The sequence below is a fragment of the Scomber japonicus genome, chromosome 21 (genome assembly GCF_027409825.1).
Source record: "Scomber japonicus isolate fScoJap1 chromosome 21, fScoJap1.pri, whole genome shotgun sequence".
In the NCBI taxonomy this organism is placed as follows: domain Eukaryota; kingdom Metazoa; phylum Chordata; class Actinopteri; order Scombriformes; family Scombridae; genus Scomber; species Scomber japonicus.
The window spans coordinates 27489947-27507833 of NC_070598.1; the positions used below are offsets into that span (position 1 = coordinate 27489947).

Here is a 17887-nt window from a genome sequence, read left to right on the forward strand (position 1 = left end):
TTGAATATTTTAAATTGGATGAGTTTGGACCTGGCATCTCTCATTGGACTTAGCATCTCCCCAGTCAGCGTGCTCCATTCTTCCTCCTCATACGTTATTCCCAAGTCTCTTTCCCACCCTATGTGTCTCTTTTTGTCCTTATTAGTAATTATTGTTGTTTCCTTTTGTTTTCCTTTTGTTATTATTGTTGTTTGTTTGTTGTTTACCTTTCATAGTTCTATTTAACGCTGTATTTAATGGTTCTATTTGGCTGAAAATGTGGATCCTTCCTTCCTTACCATATTAGTCAGTGTAGGCAGTGTAGCAGCCAATGTGTTTTGGCTCGTTTTGACATTTATCTCTGTGACAGGATGTACAGACGAACCTCCAACATGGCTGGCCTCAGTTATCCCCCACATGTCATCACTGTGCTCAAGGTATTAATGTGTGTGTGTGTGCGTGTGTGTGTTTGTGAAATATATGGTGAATCTGGCCCCAGGGAACCTAAATAACAATACTGTTTTTACCATTTTACTACACGGACCAAGCTACTTCTGTGTACTTGTTCATTTAGAATCCCTTTGGAGAATTGTATCTTTTTCCTTCCTGTATTTTTACTTTTTCTTGTGAGGAAAAATCGAGGGATGCATGACCTGGTGTAAGAGAATAAAGCAACAATGTTGCACACCATGCAAGATGGGAAGGTACTCACATGATATCTATTTTCAATGAGAGCAAAAAGGAGAATTCCACCAATGTGGTAGGACCCTAGCTGGTCCTACCTGAAATTATTACTACTGAAGGAAGGGTGGAAGACGAGAGAATAGCATGGGACATAGCAGAGCTTAAGGGAAAAGGGCTATAAGCAGTGGGGTTTGCTATGAGAACAGCTGGATGTCAGATGGCATGCTATAATGCGGGTGCCATCACCCCATCAGTCTTTCATACATAGATTCAGATAAAATGTCTAAATCTGAATCTATAAAAGACTGATGGGGTGATGGGGAAGAGAAGGGTTTAAGGGGGGGGGTGATGATGAATGTCAATAAGACATGTAACTTGAAGGAACCATGATCGCTTGCCACAGCAGAGATACTCTGACCATCATTAAACATTTACAGTTTAATGGAGGTCAACATTATCAGTGAGGAAATGTTGGTAGCACTTTACATTTCTGCTTGGTAATAATATGGTAACAGTGAGGTAATATTTACAATTAAGGGGTAATAATAATGTAGTATAATGGTAATTAACAAGTAATAGCTTGGTGTATGGGTAATATTTGACTTATTTGTAACAGGGTAAAAAGGAACCAAAAACAAAAAGGTGTCATTATGCTGGAAACACTAAAGACAACAATGAAATGGAACATTTTAGTAACAGCAGAGTAAATTTTTGGCAAAAAAATAGAGTAACTTGCTAAAAAAAAGGTTATATCATATTTTTATTTAAAGTGGTAATATTCTGTTAATTATTGGGGTTATAATAATGAGGTGATACAATTTATGTTTTAAAAATATTATGGCCTACTATCAGCATAATACTGTAAAAGTTACAATTCTTGAAAGTCAAAATTGGAAAGTACTCAGAATCTCCTCAATTATGTTCCCAACATGTTTAAATGATGTGATTTGCTACCCAGAAACACAACTGGTATTCATCTGATAGCCATGAATCAGTGCTGCAAAATGCATAACTACATGTTTCTACTTCATTTCATGGTACTATTAGATTCAACCAAGACCAAGAGGCATAGTGATTACTAGGAAATACGTTCGATAGGCCTAGCCCACTTTTAGCTAAACACAATATGCTGCTGATCAAAAGTTTAAAGGTTTTATGGAGTTGGTTTAATCTAATATCACCATGAAATTGTTTTTGGGCACTTATTACCCAGAAAAAACATTTCCTAGTTATACCTATTACCCATTTCTTGTTAATTACCACCTTATTTCATTATTATTAATCCAAATATTACACCATTATTGCTTTGTTATTACCAAACCACCAAATGTAAATGCTACCACAATGTAATGTTTGTATTAACTATCAATCATGTTTGTTGTAAATATAGAACCCCGTTTTCAAATTTGTTTGCAGTCAATTCTACCTGGACATGACAAGATTTTAACTGAAACCTTGTCATGGTCATGTAGAATTAAAGAAGTGGGAATATGGTAACTGTTTATGTTGTTCTTTTATATATGATATTTTAAAGAATAAGTTACAACAATGTAAAGATGAACAGGTATGCTGATATTAATGTGCTAATAGAAGTTGTTGTTTGTATCTGTTGTAGCATCTGGACATGTGGTCCTTTGATGTGTTTGCCCTGAATGAAGCCAGTGGAGACCACGCACTGAAATTTGTCCTCTATGAGCTGCTCACCAGATATGATTTAATCAATCGTTTCAAGGTATGTGAACAGAAACCAGTTCCACTGCCACATCCATTTCCTTTTCAGCCACTTTAGATATTTAATTTATCAGGTCAAGTCAGATATGTTAGACATTTAATAATCTTGTATAGATAAATACATACTTTATCATTCCACACAAGAGTGTTTGTGGTAATACAGTATAGTAGCACAGTTGCAGGGCAAAAGAGGACAACACAAGCAAACAGACATCAAACCATATTAAAATCAAGGAAAGGGCCCCAGATTTTAAGAAACACAACATGAGTTCCTGTTCTAAAAAAAAAAACGAATCCTTTTCATTTGAATGGTTGAAGCTAGAAATCTGATTGGCTATATCGGATCGGCCGATATTTAGCATTTTATGCAATTTGTGAGGTCGGCTGTAATGTCTTCATTCGCCGATCCATGTCGTCATGTTGAAACGTTTTGCAGATGCTCCTGTTGCATAAATTACAGATAGCTTGTGTTTTATCTGTCTCATTAACTCCAAAGTTCCACACCACCGACATGTTTGTTTGAATCCGACAGTTAGTTTTGAGCCCTGTCACAATGTGACAGACAATGAAGTTTTGAATCTTTAATCATTAGCTGTCGGATTCAAAACAAACATGTCGGTGGTGTAGGCAGACAGATAAAACACAAGCTATTTGCAATCTGTGCAACACTAAAGTACCTTGTGGGGAAGCATCTGGAAAATGTTTCAACACCACAAATGTACTTGGATAGGGAACACGAGGAGGAGCATGCTGAGTTTAACAGAGCGTGGACAAAGAAGACGTGATCAGATCGGTGATCGGCCCCAAAAATCCTGATCGTGTAAAGCCTAGTCTCAAGCAGCCAAGCAGAGCAAGCACTGGGTCAGATCTGATAGTATGTTTGTATATTTTAGAATACCAATCTAAGTTCTTTGGCCAGTAACTATGAAAGATGGGATAAAACCAAGACTTTTTCCTAATTTTATCGGCAACAAATTGACAAAATCAATTGTGGCGAGGGTAGGGTAAATTACTATCAGGTGTCAAATATCTTCCAGAAATTTAAAGGTTGCACGACAACCTGGGAATTTCACCCAGAGAGTAGACACACAGGTTCGCTCTATTCAATTGGCTTTGAGACGTGGTTCAAGGTATAAGAGTTTTTTTTTTTTTACAATCTTTTAAAATAAAATGGTCAAAGTCACTCACACCAGGGAAAGGAAACTAGTTCAGGTCAACAAATATAACTAAACCCTTTCAAATAACCAGAAATTAAAGCAATACACTTAATTCAAAGAAAATACACAATTTACAATCTAATTGAACACAAAAACAAGAAAATAATCAAAAAAAAAAAAAAAAAGAGTCCAAAGAAAAGAAATAAAAATAAACCTATACAAAATAACCCAAATTAATTCATACAACTAAACCATTAAAAAGGACGTCTATTCTGTCCTCACTCTCGCGTATGGACAAGGTTAGACAGATAGCGAACAAAAACTCAGCCAAACCGTCTTCAGTTGTATGGTTTTTTACTGATGTTGTTTCTGTAAAACTGAACAGTACAGAACAGAATTTACTTACATGCAATACATGAATATACATAAAACACTGACATTGTAAACATGTTCAAAATCACTTTTACAACAATACTTACGGACAAATCTACTCCAAGGCTGAATGTAAAGGAAAACACTGCTCACTGCAGGCTGCTAGGCTTCTAGGCTGCTAGCTTCTAGCTTTTAGCTGTAGCCCATGGAGAAGGGAAAATGAGAGCAATACCAAAAGTCGCCACTAGATGGCCACAAGGTCAGGGGCTCAGCACACTCCCCGCCTGGTATATTTACAAATATACCACTATCAATTATTTCTTCTGTCCATTTTCAGGTAGGAGCACGATTACCTCCGTAACAGGCCTGAGATATGTTTTCGCAACTCCTTGCTTCACAATCTTGACTTCAACTTTCCGAACTCGGTCATCAGCGCTTGGTAAAGTTTTCACAATAAGCCCAATGGGCCACTCATTGCGTTTGACTTGGCCATCTTTAAGCAAGACAACATCGCCTTCTTGCACATTTCGCTTCTCGCCCTGCCATTTTCTTCTGGTTTGTAATGTTGCTAGGTACTCTTGCTTCCATTTTTTCCAGAAACAATCTGCAAGACCTTGGACCTGCCTCCATTGGCTTTTATAGAGGTCTTTGAGTTCAAAGTCTCCAGGTGGTACTGACACAACACTGGCCTTCTGGGTCAGAAGCATTGCAGGTGAGAGAACTTCAGGCGTTTCAGGGTCGGTTGAGACAGGAACCAACGGTCTGGCATTCATTATAGCCATGACTTCGGCCATTAGAGTGGTCAACACCTCATGTGTGAGGCGAGTAGTTGAGGATTTCAACAGCAGACCATCAAGTATGCGTCGCACAACACCAATCATACGTTCCCACACACCGCCCATGTGAGATGAATGCGGTGTGTTGAACGTCCATGTACAGCCTTGATCCTGAAAGTACTCTTTGACTTCTGGGTCGTTGACGTTGATCTTAAGCTCTTTGCAGGCCCCAACGAAATTTGTGCCTTGGTCTGACCGGAGGTGTTTCACTGGTCCTCTGATTGACAAGAACCGACGCAAGGCATTAATAAAGCTGGAGGTCGACATTGACTCCACAACTTCCAAATGCACTGCTCTGGTGCTTAGGCAAGTAAACATTACGGCCCATCTTTTACTTTCAGGACTGTGGCCTCTTGTTCGGCGGTATGTGATGTTCCACGGCCCAAACACATCCAGGCCGACGTGTGTGAAAGGTGGGTCTACGACGACTCTGTCTGCAGGCAAGTTAGCCATTTTTTGTACTTCCATCCGCCCTCTCAGCTTCCTACAGGTGACGCACTTATGCACCACGCTGGCAATGAGCCTCTTAGCTCCAACAATCCACAGTCCTGCCGTACGTAGGGCCCCTTCGGTGAACTGGCGGCCTTGATGCGCGACCTGGTCATGGTAATGCCTGACTAGCAGTACAGCAGCATGGTGACCGGCTGGGATTATCAGGGGATGTTTCTCTGCTTCTGAGAGATCAGCTGACTGTAAACGACCTCCACCTCTCAGCAACCTCTCCTGGTCAATAAAGGGGTCGAGTTTGTTAAGAGGACTTTGAGAATGAACCTCTTTCTCCTTTGAGAGACTTTCAAACTCCGCTTTGTAGACTTCACGCTGTACACACTGAATGATCACTGTTTTTGCTTGTGAGAGGTCTGTGGCGTGCAGACTGTTGCAGCAGTGCCAGCCTGCGCACTTTCCTGTATGAGAAGTCTTAGAGAATGACTTTGCAATGTGAATGAGCGTTTTTATTGCTCTTACAAGGGATTTCCAACTTGAGAAACGTTCAAACCTATGCGACCCTAACATCTGTTCTGCAACATTGGTGACAAGAGATATGACCTGAGGGCGAATCTCTGTATCCAACGATGGTTCCACAAGGTCAAAGGATTCTGTTGGCTCGCACACCTCCAAATCAGCCTGTTTTAGCAAGTCAGGGCCTGAGAGCCAAATGCTGTGCTGCAGGTGAGCTGCCTGAATGCACCTTGTTCCTTGATCTGCTGGATTTTGATCAGTACTGACATGATGCCACTGGTCTGGTGTTGAAGACTTTCTTATCCTGGTCACTCGGTTCGCCACATACACATAGAATCGGCGAGTGATGTTGTGAATGTATCCCAGGACGATTCTACTATCTGTGTAGAATGTGACTTTGTGTAGATCCATGTCGCTCTCCTCTGTAATCAGGTCAGCCAGTTCGACAGCTAAGACGGCTGCACATAGTTCCAAGCGTGGAACTGTATGAGCAGAAGATGGAGCTAGCTTCGCCTTGCCCATGATGAAGCCGACATGGCACTGGCCATCAGTGTCTATGACTCTGAGGTATGCGACCGCTGCTATAGCCATAGTAGATGCATCTGAAAAGATACATATCTCTCTCTTCTGAGTGCAAGACAATGACACTGGAACATAGCTTCTGAGTATCTGGAGATGTTCAAGTTCGCTGAGTGAGTCAGTCCAATTCCTCCACTGCACTTCCCTGTCTGCTGGTAGAGGTTCGTCCCATGCTTGCTGCTCCAAGGTAAGTTCCCTGTATAATGATTTCCCTTGAATCACCACAGGGGCAACAAACCCAAGGGGATCGTACAGACTGTTGACAACAGAAAGAATTCCTCTCCTTGTGAAAGGCTTGCCATGCGGTGCCACTTGAAACATGAAGCTGTCAGTCTGTAAGTTCCAACTTACTCCAAGGCTTCTCTGAAGAGGCAGAGGATCAGCACTCAGATCTAAGTTCTTGAGGTCATTGGCTCTCTCCTCTGATGGGAATGCATTCATGACCTGTGGACGGTTGGAGGCTATTTTATGAAGCCTGATATTTGACTCCGCCATCATGCTTCTTGTGTTTTTCAAGAGGTCGATGGCTTCCTCTTCGCTAGGCACAGAAGCGAGTCCATCGTCCACATAAAAATGTCGAAAAATGAACTGCTTCGCGTCTGAGCCGTGTTCCTCTTCGCCGAGTTCAGCTGCTCGTCTCAGCCCGTAAATGGCTACGGCCGGTGAAGGGCTATTACCAAAAACGTGCACCTTCATGCGGAACTCAGCAACGTCTTTGTTGATGTCATTATCTTGGAACCAAAGGAACCTGAGATAATTTCTGTGGTCCTCCCTGACCCGAAAACAGTAGAACATTTGCTCAATGTCGACGGAGATAGCTACCTGCTCCCGACGAAAGCGCAGCAAAACACCAATCAGCATATTATTGAGATCTGGTCCGCTCAGAAGTGCATCGTTCAGCGAAATCCCTTCGCACTGAGCACTTGAGTCGAAGACAACCCGAATCTTACCCGGTTTCTGGGGGTGATAAACTCCGAAAATGGGGAGATACCAGGCCTCCTCACCAGGTGTCAGAGGTGGGGCTGCTTCTGCTTGATCGTTTTCAAATGTTCTCTTCATGAAGTCAATGAATTGTTCTCTCATTTCTGTCTTCCTCTGCAACGTGTGTCGCAGGTTGGTGAGACGCTTCAGAGCTTGGTCTCTGTTGGTAGGAAGAAACCGCTGTGGCGTTCGGAAAGGCAGTGGTGCCACCCAGTGGTTATCTTCATCGATGTAGACCTCTCTGTCCATGATTTCAAGGAAGATTGTGTCTTCAACTGATGGTGCAGGTCTATCATCATGTGGACTTTTTTGAAAAACAGTGTCTCCCAGGTTGTCTGTTTTGGTGACTTCGTCTCCTTCAGCTGAGCTGAGAAGAAGTTGCTGTGTGGGACTGCTGTATTTCTCCTTCACACGGATCGATCCTGTACATGGCACTAGAAATGAGGTGCGTCCATTTTGTAACACATTTGTTCTGTAGACGTTCACGTTTGTTTGCTTGTGAGCTCCTCCCAAGCACACCTCGCCAACAATCACCCATCCTAGATCCAGGCGCTGTGCATATGGGGTATCATGTGGGCCATTGCGCTGCTCTCGCACTTTATGAACACTCAGAACATCTCGTCCTAGCAACAGCAGAATGGGAGCACTGGAGTCGGCTGGTGGGATTTTGTCAGCAACAGGTGCAAGATGTGGAAAGTACTGAGCGATGTCAGGGGTAGGAATTTCGGATCTGTCATCCGGGATCATATTACACTCAAGAAGAGAAGGGAGTGCTACCTGGATTTTTCCGTCAAGTGATGCAACAACAAAATTGTTAGCCTTTCTCCCTGCTGTCTCCATTATGCCTGAGCAGGTCTTCAGGGTGTAGCAGGATGGAACTCCATTGATACCAAAGAGGTTGAAGAAGTCAGATTTGACTAGCGACCGATTACTTTGGTCATCCAAAACTGCGTACATTCTCTGAACCTTGTCTGGGTGATTAGCAGGATACACATGGACTAAACAGATTTTGGAACATGATTTTGGACCAGGAGCGTCACCACAGATCTCTGTGCACTTTGACGTGACTTGAAGAAGTGAATCATTTTCTGGCTCCCCGCCATGCTCTTGCTCCATCTCTTGAGCCTCCTGAGACCAAGGAGCGGGACCTGGGTGCAATGCAGAAATGTGTCTGTCACTGTTGCATTCTCTGCACTTTACAGCGATCTTGCAGTCCTTAGCCATGTGTTTTGTGGATGCGCAGCACCGGAAACAAATCGACTTTTCCTTAAGGTAAGCTCTCCTTTCATCTAGATGTTTGCCTCGAAATCCACGACACTTTGCTAGAGGATGGGGTTTGTTATGTAATGGACACCGTTCATGAGGTTCCTCTGTTGTTTTTCCAGATGTGTTTTCCTGGCAAGCTGAAGGAAGGTAAGACACTTCAGTTTTCCTCACTGAGACAGCTCTCTGACTGTTGTACCTCATAGGCTTCTCTGTCTTAGAATAGCTGAAGCTACTGGGTGTAGAAAAGGCAAAACTTGGATCATTCCTGATCTTTGCTTGGTGGCAGATGAAATCTACAAAGAAACTGAAGGGAGGAAAGGAAACCCCATATTCTTCTTTGTATTTGGAGCCTTGCATAACCCAGCGTTCTTGTAGGCCATATGGAAGCTTTTCTATGATAGGATTGACTCCTCGTGAAGTGTCAAGATAAGCTAAACCAGGTAAGTGGCCGCCTGCCTTTGCTGAATCTACCTCTACAAGTAAGTCTCCTAATTCTCTGAGGTGTTGGCTGTCTTTGTTAGTGATTCTTGGAAAATTCTCCAGTTTTTGTAGGAGGGCGTGTTCAATGACCTCAGGAGAGCCATACGTGTCCTCCAATCGCCGCCAAATCGTCCGAACACCTACTGCAGGGTTGTGGACATGAGCAGATCTGATCCTCGTTGCTTGCGAAGCGGACTGTGGACCAAGCCACTTGATCAATAGGTCAAGCTCTTCTCTAGCTGATAGGTCAAGACTTATCATTACATCTTGGAAGGAAGATTTCCAAGCCCAGTAGTTTTCTGGGCGATCATCAAATTTCAACAGCCCAGAACTCACCATCTCTCTCCTGACTAAGTATTTGGCCATATCTGTCATTTGTGGCGCTTCACCTGGATGATTGTGTAAGCTAGCTGCAGGAGACTTGAAGGGAGGCGGCTGTTGTGAAAAATGTCCTCTTTGTTTGTCATTGCCAGCTTCGTCTTTGATTCTCAGCTTGAAGAGAGGACTCTCTGACTTAACTGATGGAACAGCGTAATCTGCCTTTTGTTCTTCATTGTAGGGTGTGACAGGTGTTTGCTGCAAGGTTGGCTCACGTTGAATGCTTTGTGTTGCTGAGTGAGCCTGAACATACTCACTTGTGCGTTCCATAGCAACTTGGGCTAAATCTTCAAGAGGATCGACTTGGTCCTCTGCTGCCGCTTCGTAGACCGCTGCTTCAGCTAAGGCTACGGTGGCACTCTTCTCTGTCTGCAGCACATACAGACTGGCTTCTAAATCTGCTTTGCGTTGTGCTGTGTCGGCCAACATTTTCTGTTGCTCTGCTTGCACTCTGGCTTTTTCTCTCATCACCGCAGCCTCCTTTTCGGCGTATGAGACCTGTACGCGAGCCGCTTCAGCTTTGGCCCTTGCCCTGGTCGCTGCTGCGCTGGCTGAAGATCTGCTTGATGACTTAGAGCTAGAGGCTTCTGACCTGACCTCCAAGTCTTGCTGCGTCTTATCCGCGTCATCTTTTTTCTCCATGACGTAGCTGCTCAGTGTTTGATTCCTGTGTTTTAGCCCGCTGTGTGGATGTCCTTTTACTATTCTGTCCTCACTCTCGCGTATGGACAAGGTTAGACAGATAGCGAACAAAAACTCAGCCAAACCGTCTTCAGTTGTATGGTTTTTTACTGATGTTGTTTCTGTAAAACTGAACAGTACAGAACAGAATTTACTTACATGCAATACATGAATATACATAAAACACTGACATTGTAAACATGTTCAAAATCACTTTTACAACAATACTTACGGACAAATCTACTCCAAGGCTGAATGTAAAGGAAAACACTGCTCACTGCAGGCTGCTAGGCTTCTAGGCTGCTAGCTTCTAGCTTTTAGCTGTAGCCCATGGAGAAGGGAAAATGAGAGCAATACCAAAAGTCGCCACTAGATGGCCACAAGGTCAGGGGCTCAGCACAACGTCACTTAGCCCAAGCATGCGTGGCTATGCAATGCAAAGCTGCTGTGGCAACCAGACTGCAGTGAGAGTCTTATTGTGGAGAGCCACCAGCTTAATTGTCCGTTGAGAGAAGGCCGCAGTCAAAACGCCACCCTAGCAGGCAACACAGCAGAGCAGCAGCCAAGCAGACAGAGCAACAGCAAGCAGGCAAAGCGAAAGGCGAGCTGGCAAAAAGAGCCGAGACAAAGCAGCAGCAGTCCGATCTGTGGTTCCACCTGATCAAAACATAATGTTAGCACTACTCAATTAAACTGAAAATGATACGGTTGCGGGAGAGACAAACATACCTTTAGCAGAAATGGAGGTGCACACACACACACTCATACAGGCAGGAGGAGGAGCGCAACAGATCCAGACATCAGCATTTCCTATGACCACACTAGCATTAGCTGCCTGAACACAAACACCACCATGCAGAGAGAGGGGACACTTACCACACCAAAGGAGAGCTCATGAGTAACACAGAGCAACACGTGCAGCAGCACACATGCTGTAGCGGAGAGGAAGACCAACCTCATACCCGGAAGTGATGTAGCAGCTGGAGAGCAAGAGAGAGAGCCGTCCTAAATACGGGCCTCTGCTCTGGGATAGGCTAACAGGCCATCGGGGTGCGTTCAAGATCATGTGCAATGCATAGGCTCAGCTATGTTGCCACACAATATTCTGTACAACTGCTGTTTGAGGGATGAAGCCTGTGTACAAGAATCCACGCTCATCAGACTCTCATTCCCTGTATCTTCTGAAATTTCAACCACCAGTTCTTCACTTCAGGCATTTCTTACAACATACATTGATATATGCTGCTTTCGATATCAAATGGAATTTTCCCCTTTATCCCCATGCAAAAGTTCCTTTATCACAGTGGTAAGGCAAAACTATATGATAAAAAAACTATTAGGTAGTTTTTCACTTTGAAACTATGACTTTGTGATAGGTTTACTCAGATTGGTTTCTGAATTATATAGTTCCAATAATATGTTGTCCTCCACTTCTCAGTGTACAGTAATTCACTCCAGTACACCACCATCCAACACAATCTCAATAATAAACATAAACAAAGAATTATCACCTTTTCAACAGTGTCCACAAAAACTGGAAATGTATGATCCTTATAAATGTAGAATTTATAGCAGAGCTGATGTTTTGGGATTGCATTAGATTAGACAGGTGTTCCTCATAAAGTGCTCAGTTAGTAGTGTTGTGTAGACATGGGGTAAGACATACCCTGTTTAGCCACAAGAGGGCATCAGCCCTCCTATTAACCTAGCCAATCACTTGTGAGTAAACTAAGGTTTTGGCAGTGACAATCCATAAAAGGGAGGCTTGACCCATATTTAGTCATTTGGGGGCCCTCCACATTCTCGTACTTCATGGATAAAAGTTTTATTCTCACCTCAACACAAGGTCTTCAATGTGGGCAGCAGCAAGTAGGTTCAGCCTGGATGTTGTTGTATCTTGTGTTACTAAAAAAAGAAGACACCACAAAAGATAACAAGGTCAATTACGAGAACAAACATTTTAACAGTATCATTTTATCAAATTTACCTTTTGTCTTTCTGTCCTTCTCCCTTTTCTCTTTTTCTTTCTCTCCATTTTTTCTTTGTGATGTTTTCTTCATCTCACTTTTCTAATTCTTTCTCCTTTGTGTTCTTCCACTTTTTCTTTCCTCTCCTCTTGTACCATCAGGTCATATTTGTTTTTTTTTGTTTGTTTTCTTTTTTCTTTCAAGTCATGTCTATACATGACAGACTTAAAATTATCACACTAAAATGTATCCAGTGAATAATATTTATCACCAAAGATTTTGAATCAACTAAAAAGTGTGAATTTGAGAAAATTACTCAAGTAATGTATTCTAAATACTTTAGTTTACTTCAAAGTCGTCTAGTTGAATGTGTTTATATGGGACACTGATTTTAGTTAACACTTGCTTTAGAGAACGATCTTATTCCTGTCTTCAGAGAAAAAGTTATGCAAATACACAAAACACAAATGTGGTACGTTTTGTCCTGCAACAGATACTATTTCAAGAAAAATGGCATCCAAGAGTCAGCCTGTATTTATTTATTTATTTATTTCCACAGCTCAGAAATTAGGGAAATTAAAATTAAATTTTTTATTCTTAAATATTGATGAATGAAGAAAAAATTGGGCTCCAGCAGGAGGCTCAAGCCCTCCAGAAAGTAGTGCAGTTGGTTAAATCTGTCACAATAGTACAGTTCAACCACTAGATGGAGACAAAGACCGTGTGTTGGCATTGAGGACAACGAGGCAGGCTGTCTGCAATTCATCCCCCATGCCATGTAAATAAATTGAAACAAGCTTGAATCGACTCAAAATTATCCAGAGACGTCGGAGTGGCTGTTACTGGGAATATTAAGCGACCAGACACAACTTTTAACCATAAACACAGCGGAGGTATGATATAATTTGCTGTTGTAAATTTACAATGGGAAGTTTGTTTGGATTTTTGTTTTACGGTTTATTCCGCGAGTCACGGTGTCATATGACTATATTCGTGCTTGTTTAACTGCCCTGAGACGTTTTTAATTCATGGGGGGCGCTGTTGGCTTAAGAGTTTAATAGTAGCCGGGTTAATTTCTCCGTTGTTACTCGTATTTTGTATTTTAAATACGTAACGCTGTTACATGTAATCCGTTACATACTCCCCAACCCTGGGCTTGTCGAGTACCTAGATTCGGTGTCACTGTGAAAAAGGTTGACACCTTTTGTAGTTTTGATAAAAACGGATTACTTTCCTCTCACCTTCTCCTCTTCTCCGCTCCACTGAGATAACTCCACTTCATTTTTCTCAACTCAAAACCTCTCAAAACTCCTCCAACAAGTTTGTTTTGGTACCATCTTCCTGAATCAAGCTTGCACATGCACAGTAGCATGGAATAGTCCATTGCATGAGAAGGGAGGGGGGAGCAGTCAAAACGATCATGATAGATTAAGCTTTAAATCGAAGAAACCTTTATTAATCAGTTTTTATGAGACGTTTGGGGGCCCCTGGAAATCTCGAGGCCCCAAGCAATTACCTGTGTTTGCCTAATGGTAAGTCCGCCTCAGACTTGTCAGAGGACTCACAGTGGGACATATCATGCTTATGACCGTTAGGATGTGTAAGCTCTTGAACAGATTGAGTTAGGTTCGAGATCTAGAAACCGGTATAAGTGGTTTATGGATTACGATGCAGAATAAATGAGGAGGACTAGTGATTAAAAAACTTAAAAGGAAACAAAATTACTTCAAGTAACAGGGTGGCATTTTAAACCTGACATAAAATACAGCAAGACCACTTGCGGGAGGGAAAATTGGTATGAGAGTTGGTGGTTCTGCTGGAGGGAGAGGTGTGCTTTCAGTTATTGGATAGTCTGGTACCTGCGCTACAGAGGAGCAAAAGGATGACCCCAACTGGAGCTGAGTGGCCGTTAGCAGTGGCCCATCTTCACCATCTTCATCATCAAGTCCTTTGTAGAAAAATCTTCTTCCAGTCATGCAGATTGGGGCAATTTCCAACATTTAGTTCCAATTGTGAGAAATTTAGATTGAATATAAGATTAGAATTCTGAAAACTTCAGTCTCTTTGTTCTTAGATATGTGATCATGAACCGTGTTAAATGACAATACTGTTACAATACTGTATGCTACATGTCATGAGGGAAACATGTTAATCATCTATCACTCATAAATTGTAATGAAGTCAAATTATAAAAGAGATTGAATAGAGATTGAGATTGAACTACACAGTCATTCATTCCATGGAGGTATTGTTGAGACTTCAGACAACATTCTAGGTCTCACTTGAAAAAGGTTCAGAAAAGGTCTCAGAAGTACAATTCAAATTGTAATAACTTGGGGTATCTTTCATGGTGGTGCAACCAATTTATCTTTCATTATTGTTGAAGTATTTCTCATGTTTCTGTGTTGTGTTGCATCTTTGGCAGGTCCCTGTTTCTGCTCTTATATCATTTGTGGAGTCATTGGAGGTAGGCTACAGCAAATACAAGAACCCCTACCACAACCTGATGCATGCTGCTGATGTCACACAGACCATCCACTACCTTCTCCTCAAGACTGGCATGGTGGTAAGGCATGTTGGATTAATACCAATGTAAAGTGTGTGCACATCACAGAATTAGAGACTTATCTGATATCATGCCATTTTCACAACTGAAAGAATGCAAATGTTCTCAAATAATCCTACAAGTTTTATAATCATTTAAGAGGCATTTAACAGTTCTTAGTTTAGAAAATGTGATTAGTCACACTCCACACCGTAGCCAATTTTTTTTTTTGTCAAAAACAATAGAGATAATGTTCATCTTTCCATTTTATTAAAATGAAATATTGTAGGATGGAATACAGAGGGAAGACATGAGGAGAAGAGGGCAAAAGCAAGTAGGGTTGAAACCAGCGAATCAGTCCGTGAATCAGTGCTGGAAGGTGTAGCAAATGCATGTAGATGAAGCAAATACAAATGACAATATGGCAAAGAGTGAGAGGACAACAGGAGTATATACTGGCTTGATACAGTTGGGTGCAGCTGAGACTGGACTCTCAGCTGCACCCAACTGTATCAAGCCAGTATATACTCCTGTACTACAAAGCTGGACTAACATACCCGGGATATCTCTCCGTTACCTGGGTTGACTTACCCAGACATTCGCAATCCTGATAAGCGGTACTATGAAACTGGTTATCAACCCGGTAATTGAACCCAGGGTTTTCCAATCTTGATCACTGAGCCCTCACATAAAGGGGAGGTTTTTGCAGCGTCTGACCAATCGCAAACATGGAGAAACCCTGCAGAGCAGACTACTTTACCATGGAGGAGCGGACAATTATTCTTCATAAATATGAAGAATTCAAACACATCATCCAGGCCAAAAGCAACACTGTTGCCACAGCAAAAGCCAGGAAGGAATGCTGGCAGAAAATAGCTGACTCTGTTAATGCGTAAATTCAGCAGCACAGACCTATTATGCACTTCAACTATTTGAGTGAATGACGTCAAACCAACTGTATAACATACAATATCTCTCGCTTCAAGGATTATTTTTAAATATATAATGATGTCTTTATGCGGAGCATTAGCTGTGTGTTGCTCCAGAATAACGTCAAAGTCACATTAAATGTGACCTGACTGTTCAGATTGAGGTCACTTTCAAAAAAATCCGATCAGATTCAGTACCACATTTGAATGTGGCCTGAATCAGATTTGGAAATGTCAGATTCAATGTGACTTGTGCTGTTCACATTGTCAGAAACAAATCAGATATGGGTCACATTTGAGCGAACAAATCGGATTCGGGTAACTTTTAACTGCAGTGTGAACGTAGCCTTAAGAATTGAGGCGTTGTTGGCTACATATGTGAGATTTCAACAGACTCCACCCATGGTGTAATCATGCTTTTTCTCCTAAAGTTTTACCTGTTTTTGTATTTTGTGTTTTCTTGCACAAAATGTCTAATTCTCTTTTAGCACTGGCTAACTGAGTTGGAGATATTTGCCATCATTTTTGCAGCTGCCATCCATGACTATGAACATACAGGGACCACCAATAACTTCCATATTCAGACCAGGTAATTTCCACCAGCATAAAAGCAGACCAAGTGTCATTCAAATGATTGCAATTGTTGAGGATATTGAGAACATCTTAGAATAAGCTTCAATGATGATAAAATAGACATGTGGAGGGTAATTATTAAAGAGCTGCAACATTTTTCCTCAATTATCTGTACATTAATGAAGACATTAAACTCTATTAACAATAAACTAGAGGATATCTGATATTTTTCACAATGTTGCTGCGTCACTGCTCATGAATGCATTATTATTTTTAAATATTATTTATGTTTTCAACAAAAAAATACTTTTAAAGTCCCCTGCCATTTAAACATGTTGTTTCTTCTTCAAATTGATGTACTGTATACACAGACTATGACACTACACAATATGTTTTAACATCTGTTAAATAGGGAAAGTTTCTTTTCTCACTGTTAATCTCACTATACGGCTTGCATACAGTTATTATTCCACGTAGTGTTAGATGGTCATAAAACATGTCTGGTTGGAATCTTTTAAATAGATGAACACCATGATGATTGCAGCTGTGTGGCATTTGCAGGTCAGACACAGCCATGTTGTACAATGACCGAGCTGTTCTGGAGAACCACCATGTCAGTGCTGCCTATCGCCTCCTACAAGACGATGATGAAATGAACATCCTTTTAAATCTTTCCAAAGATGACTGGAGGTGAGAGGAGACAGTCTCCACATTTTATATTTTCACTGGCTATAGAACAAATGAAGACCAGATGACGAAAGGTGTGGACAGGCTGTGAGAGGATTTCAGACTGGAAATCCACCTGCAGAAGACCAATGTGGGGACCAATACATGACCCAGAACTTCTCAAAATATTTGATCAATATTTAGTTCAATAACATTACTTCAACTACCACGATTACTCACTGTATGATACTTTAAAGCCATGCACCCTTGTGCCCGAAACACACTAATTCCTATAGTGATAAGCAACAGCAGCAGCCACAGCAAACAGTTTATTAGGTGAATTGCTGCGACTTTCTGGACTGGAGTTTTGCCCCCCATATAATATTATAAATAAATAGGATGAATAAACATTATTTAGCTTTAGCCTTGCCTAACCTCACAGTAAAATGAGATTATCCTCCACTCGTTTATAAAACAGTTTATTCTGCCCTCCCTATGTGTAACTGACTGACTAGTTTGGAGTCTTCCCAGTGAACACAAAGCTGATGTAAAGTTGAGGTTTTTTATTGACACATGGGTAAAGCTGTAAAACTTAAAATACAGAAAATGTAGATGTTACAATCACATAGTTTAAATATAATCACAACATGACTTATATGAGACAGAAATTAAAAAAAAAAATTCATTAGAGCAACACAATATAAATTACACAAATTCCATGCGCCTGGCAAAAACTAGTATGTGGTTGATAGGCTGGGTACGATTTAGCTTTAGCCTTTTAACAACTAGAAAGTTTTAATTATTAGGTAACCATTTACATAAATTACAAGAGAAACAAGCATATATATTCCATGGCTTAGCAGAAAGAAATGGAGATTCAGAATGCTCTCTCATCTGCTGTCCGGCAAACACTGAACAAACTGCAAACACTACTGCAAGCTCAAAGGACTAAACTTAATCTCAAAAGTAATACACAAAACCACCACTAGGTAACTTCAATGTCCACACACCGTAAGCTCCCACAGCTGCTGTCCTTTTACAATGTGTTCTTGTTTCAACCCATAACATGATAAGCTTTAATTTTATTTCAGAGATTTGGGGTAATTTTAAGTAACAGCCACCA

General features: G+C 41.4%; 1 protein-coding gene across 1 annotated transcript in view; it reads left to right on the forward strand.

The window, feature by feature from the left end:
• pde1ca (phosphodiesterase 1C, calmodulin-dependent a) overlaps positions 1 to 17887 on the forward strand; it is a 55051-nt gene that overhangs the window by 18382 nt on the left and 18782 nt on the right. The window contains exons 6-10 of the mRNA XM_053342372.1: positions 350 to 416; positions 2279 to 2395; positions 14477 to 14617; positions 16014 to 16114; positions 16660 to 16788. Of these exons, the coding sequence (XP_053198347.1) occupies positions 350 to 416; positions 2279 to 2395; positions 14477 to 14617; positions 16014 to 16114; positions 16660 to 16788 (555 nt within the window). The remainder of the gene's footprint in view (positions 1 to 349; positions 417 to 2278; positions 2396 to 14476; positions 14618 to 16013; positions 16115 to 16659; positions 16789 to 17887) is intronic.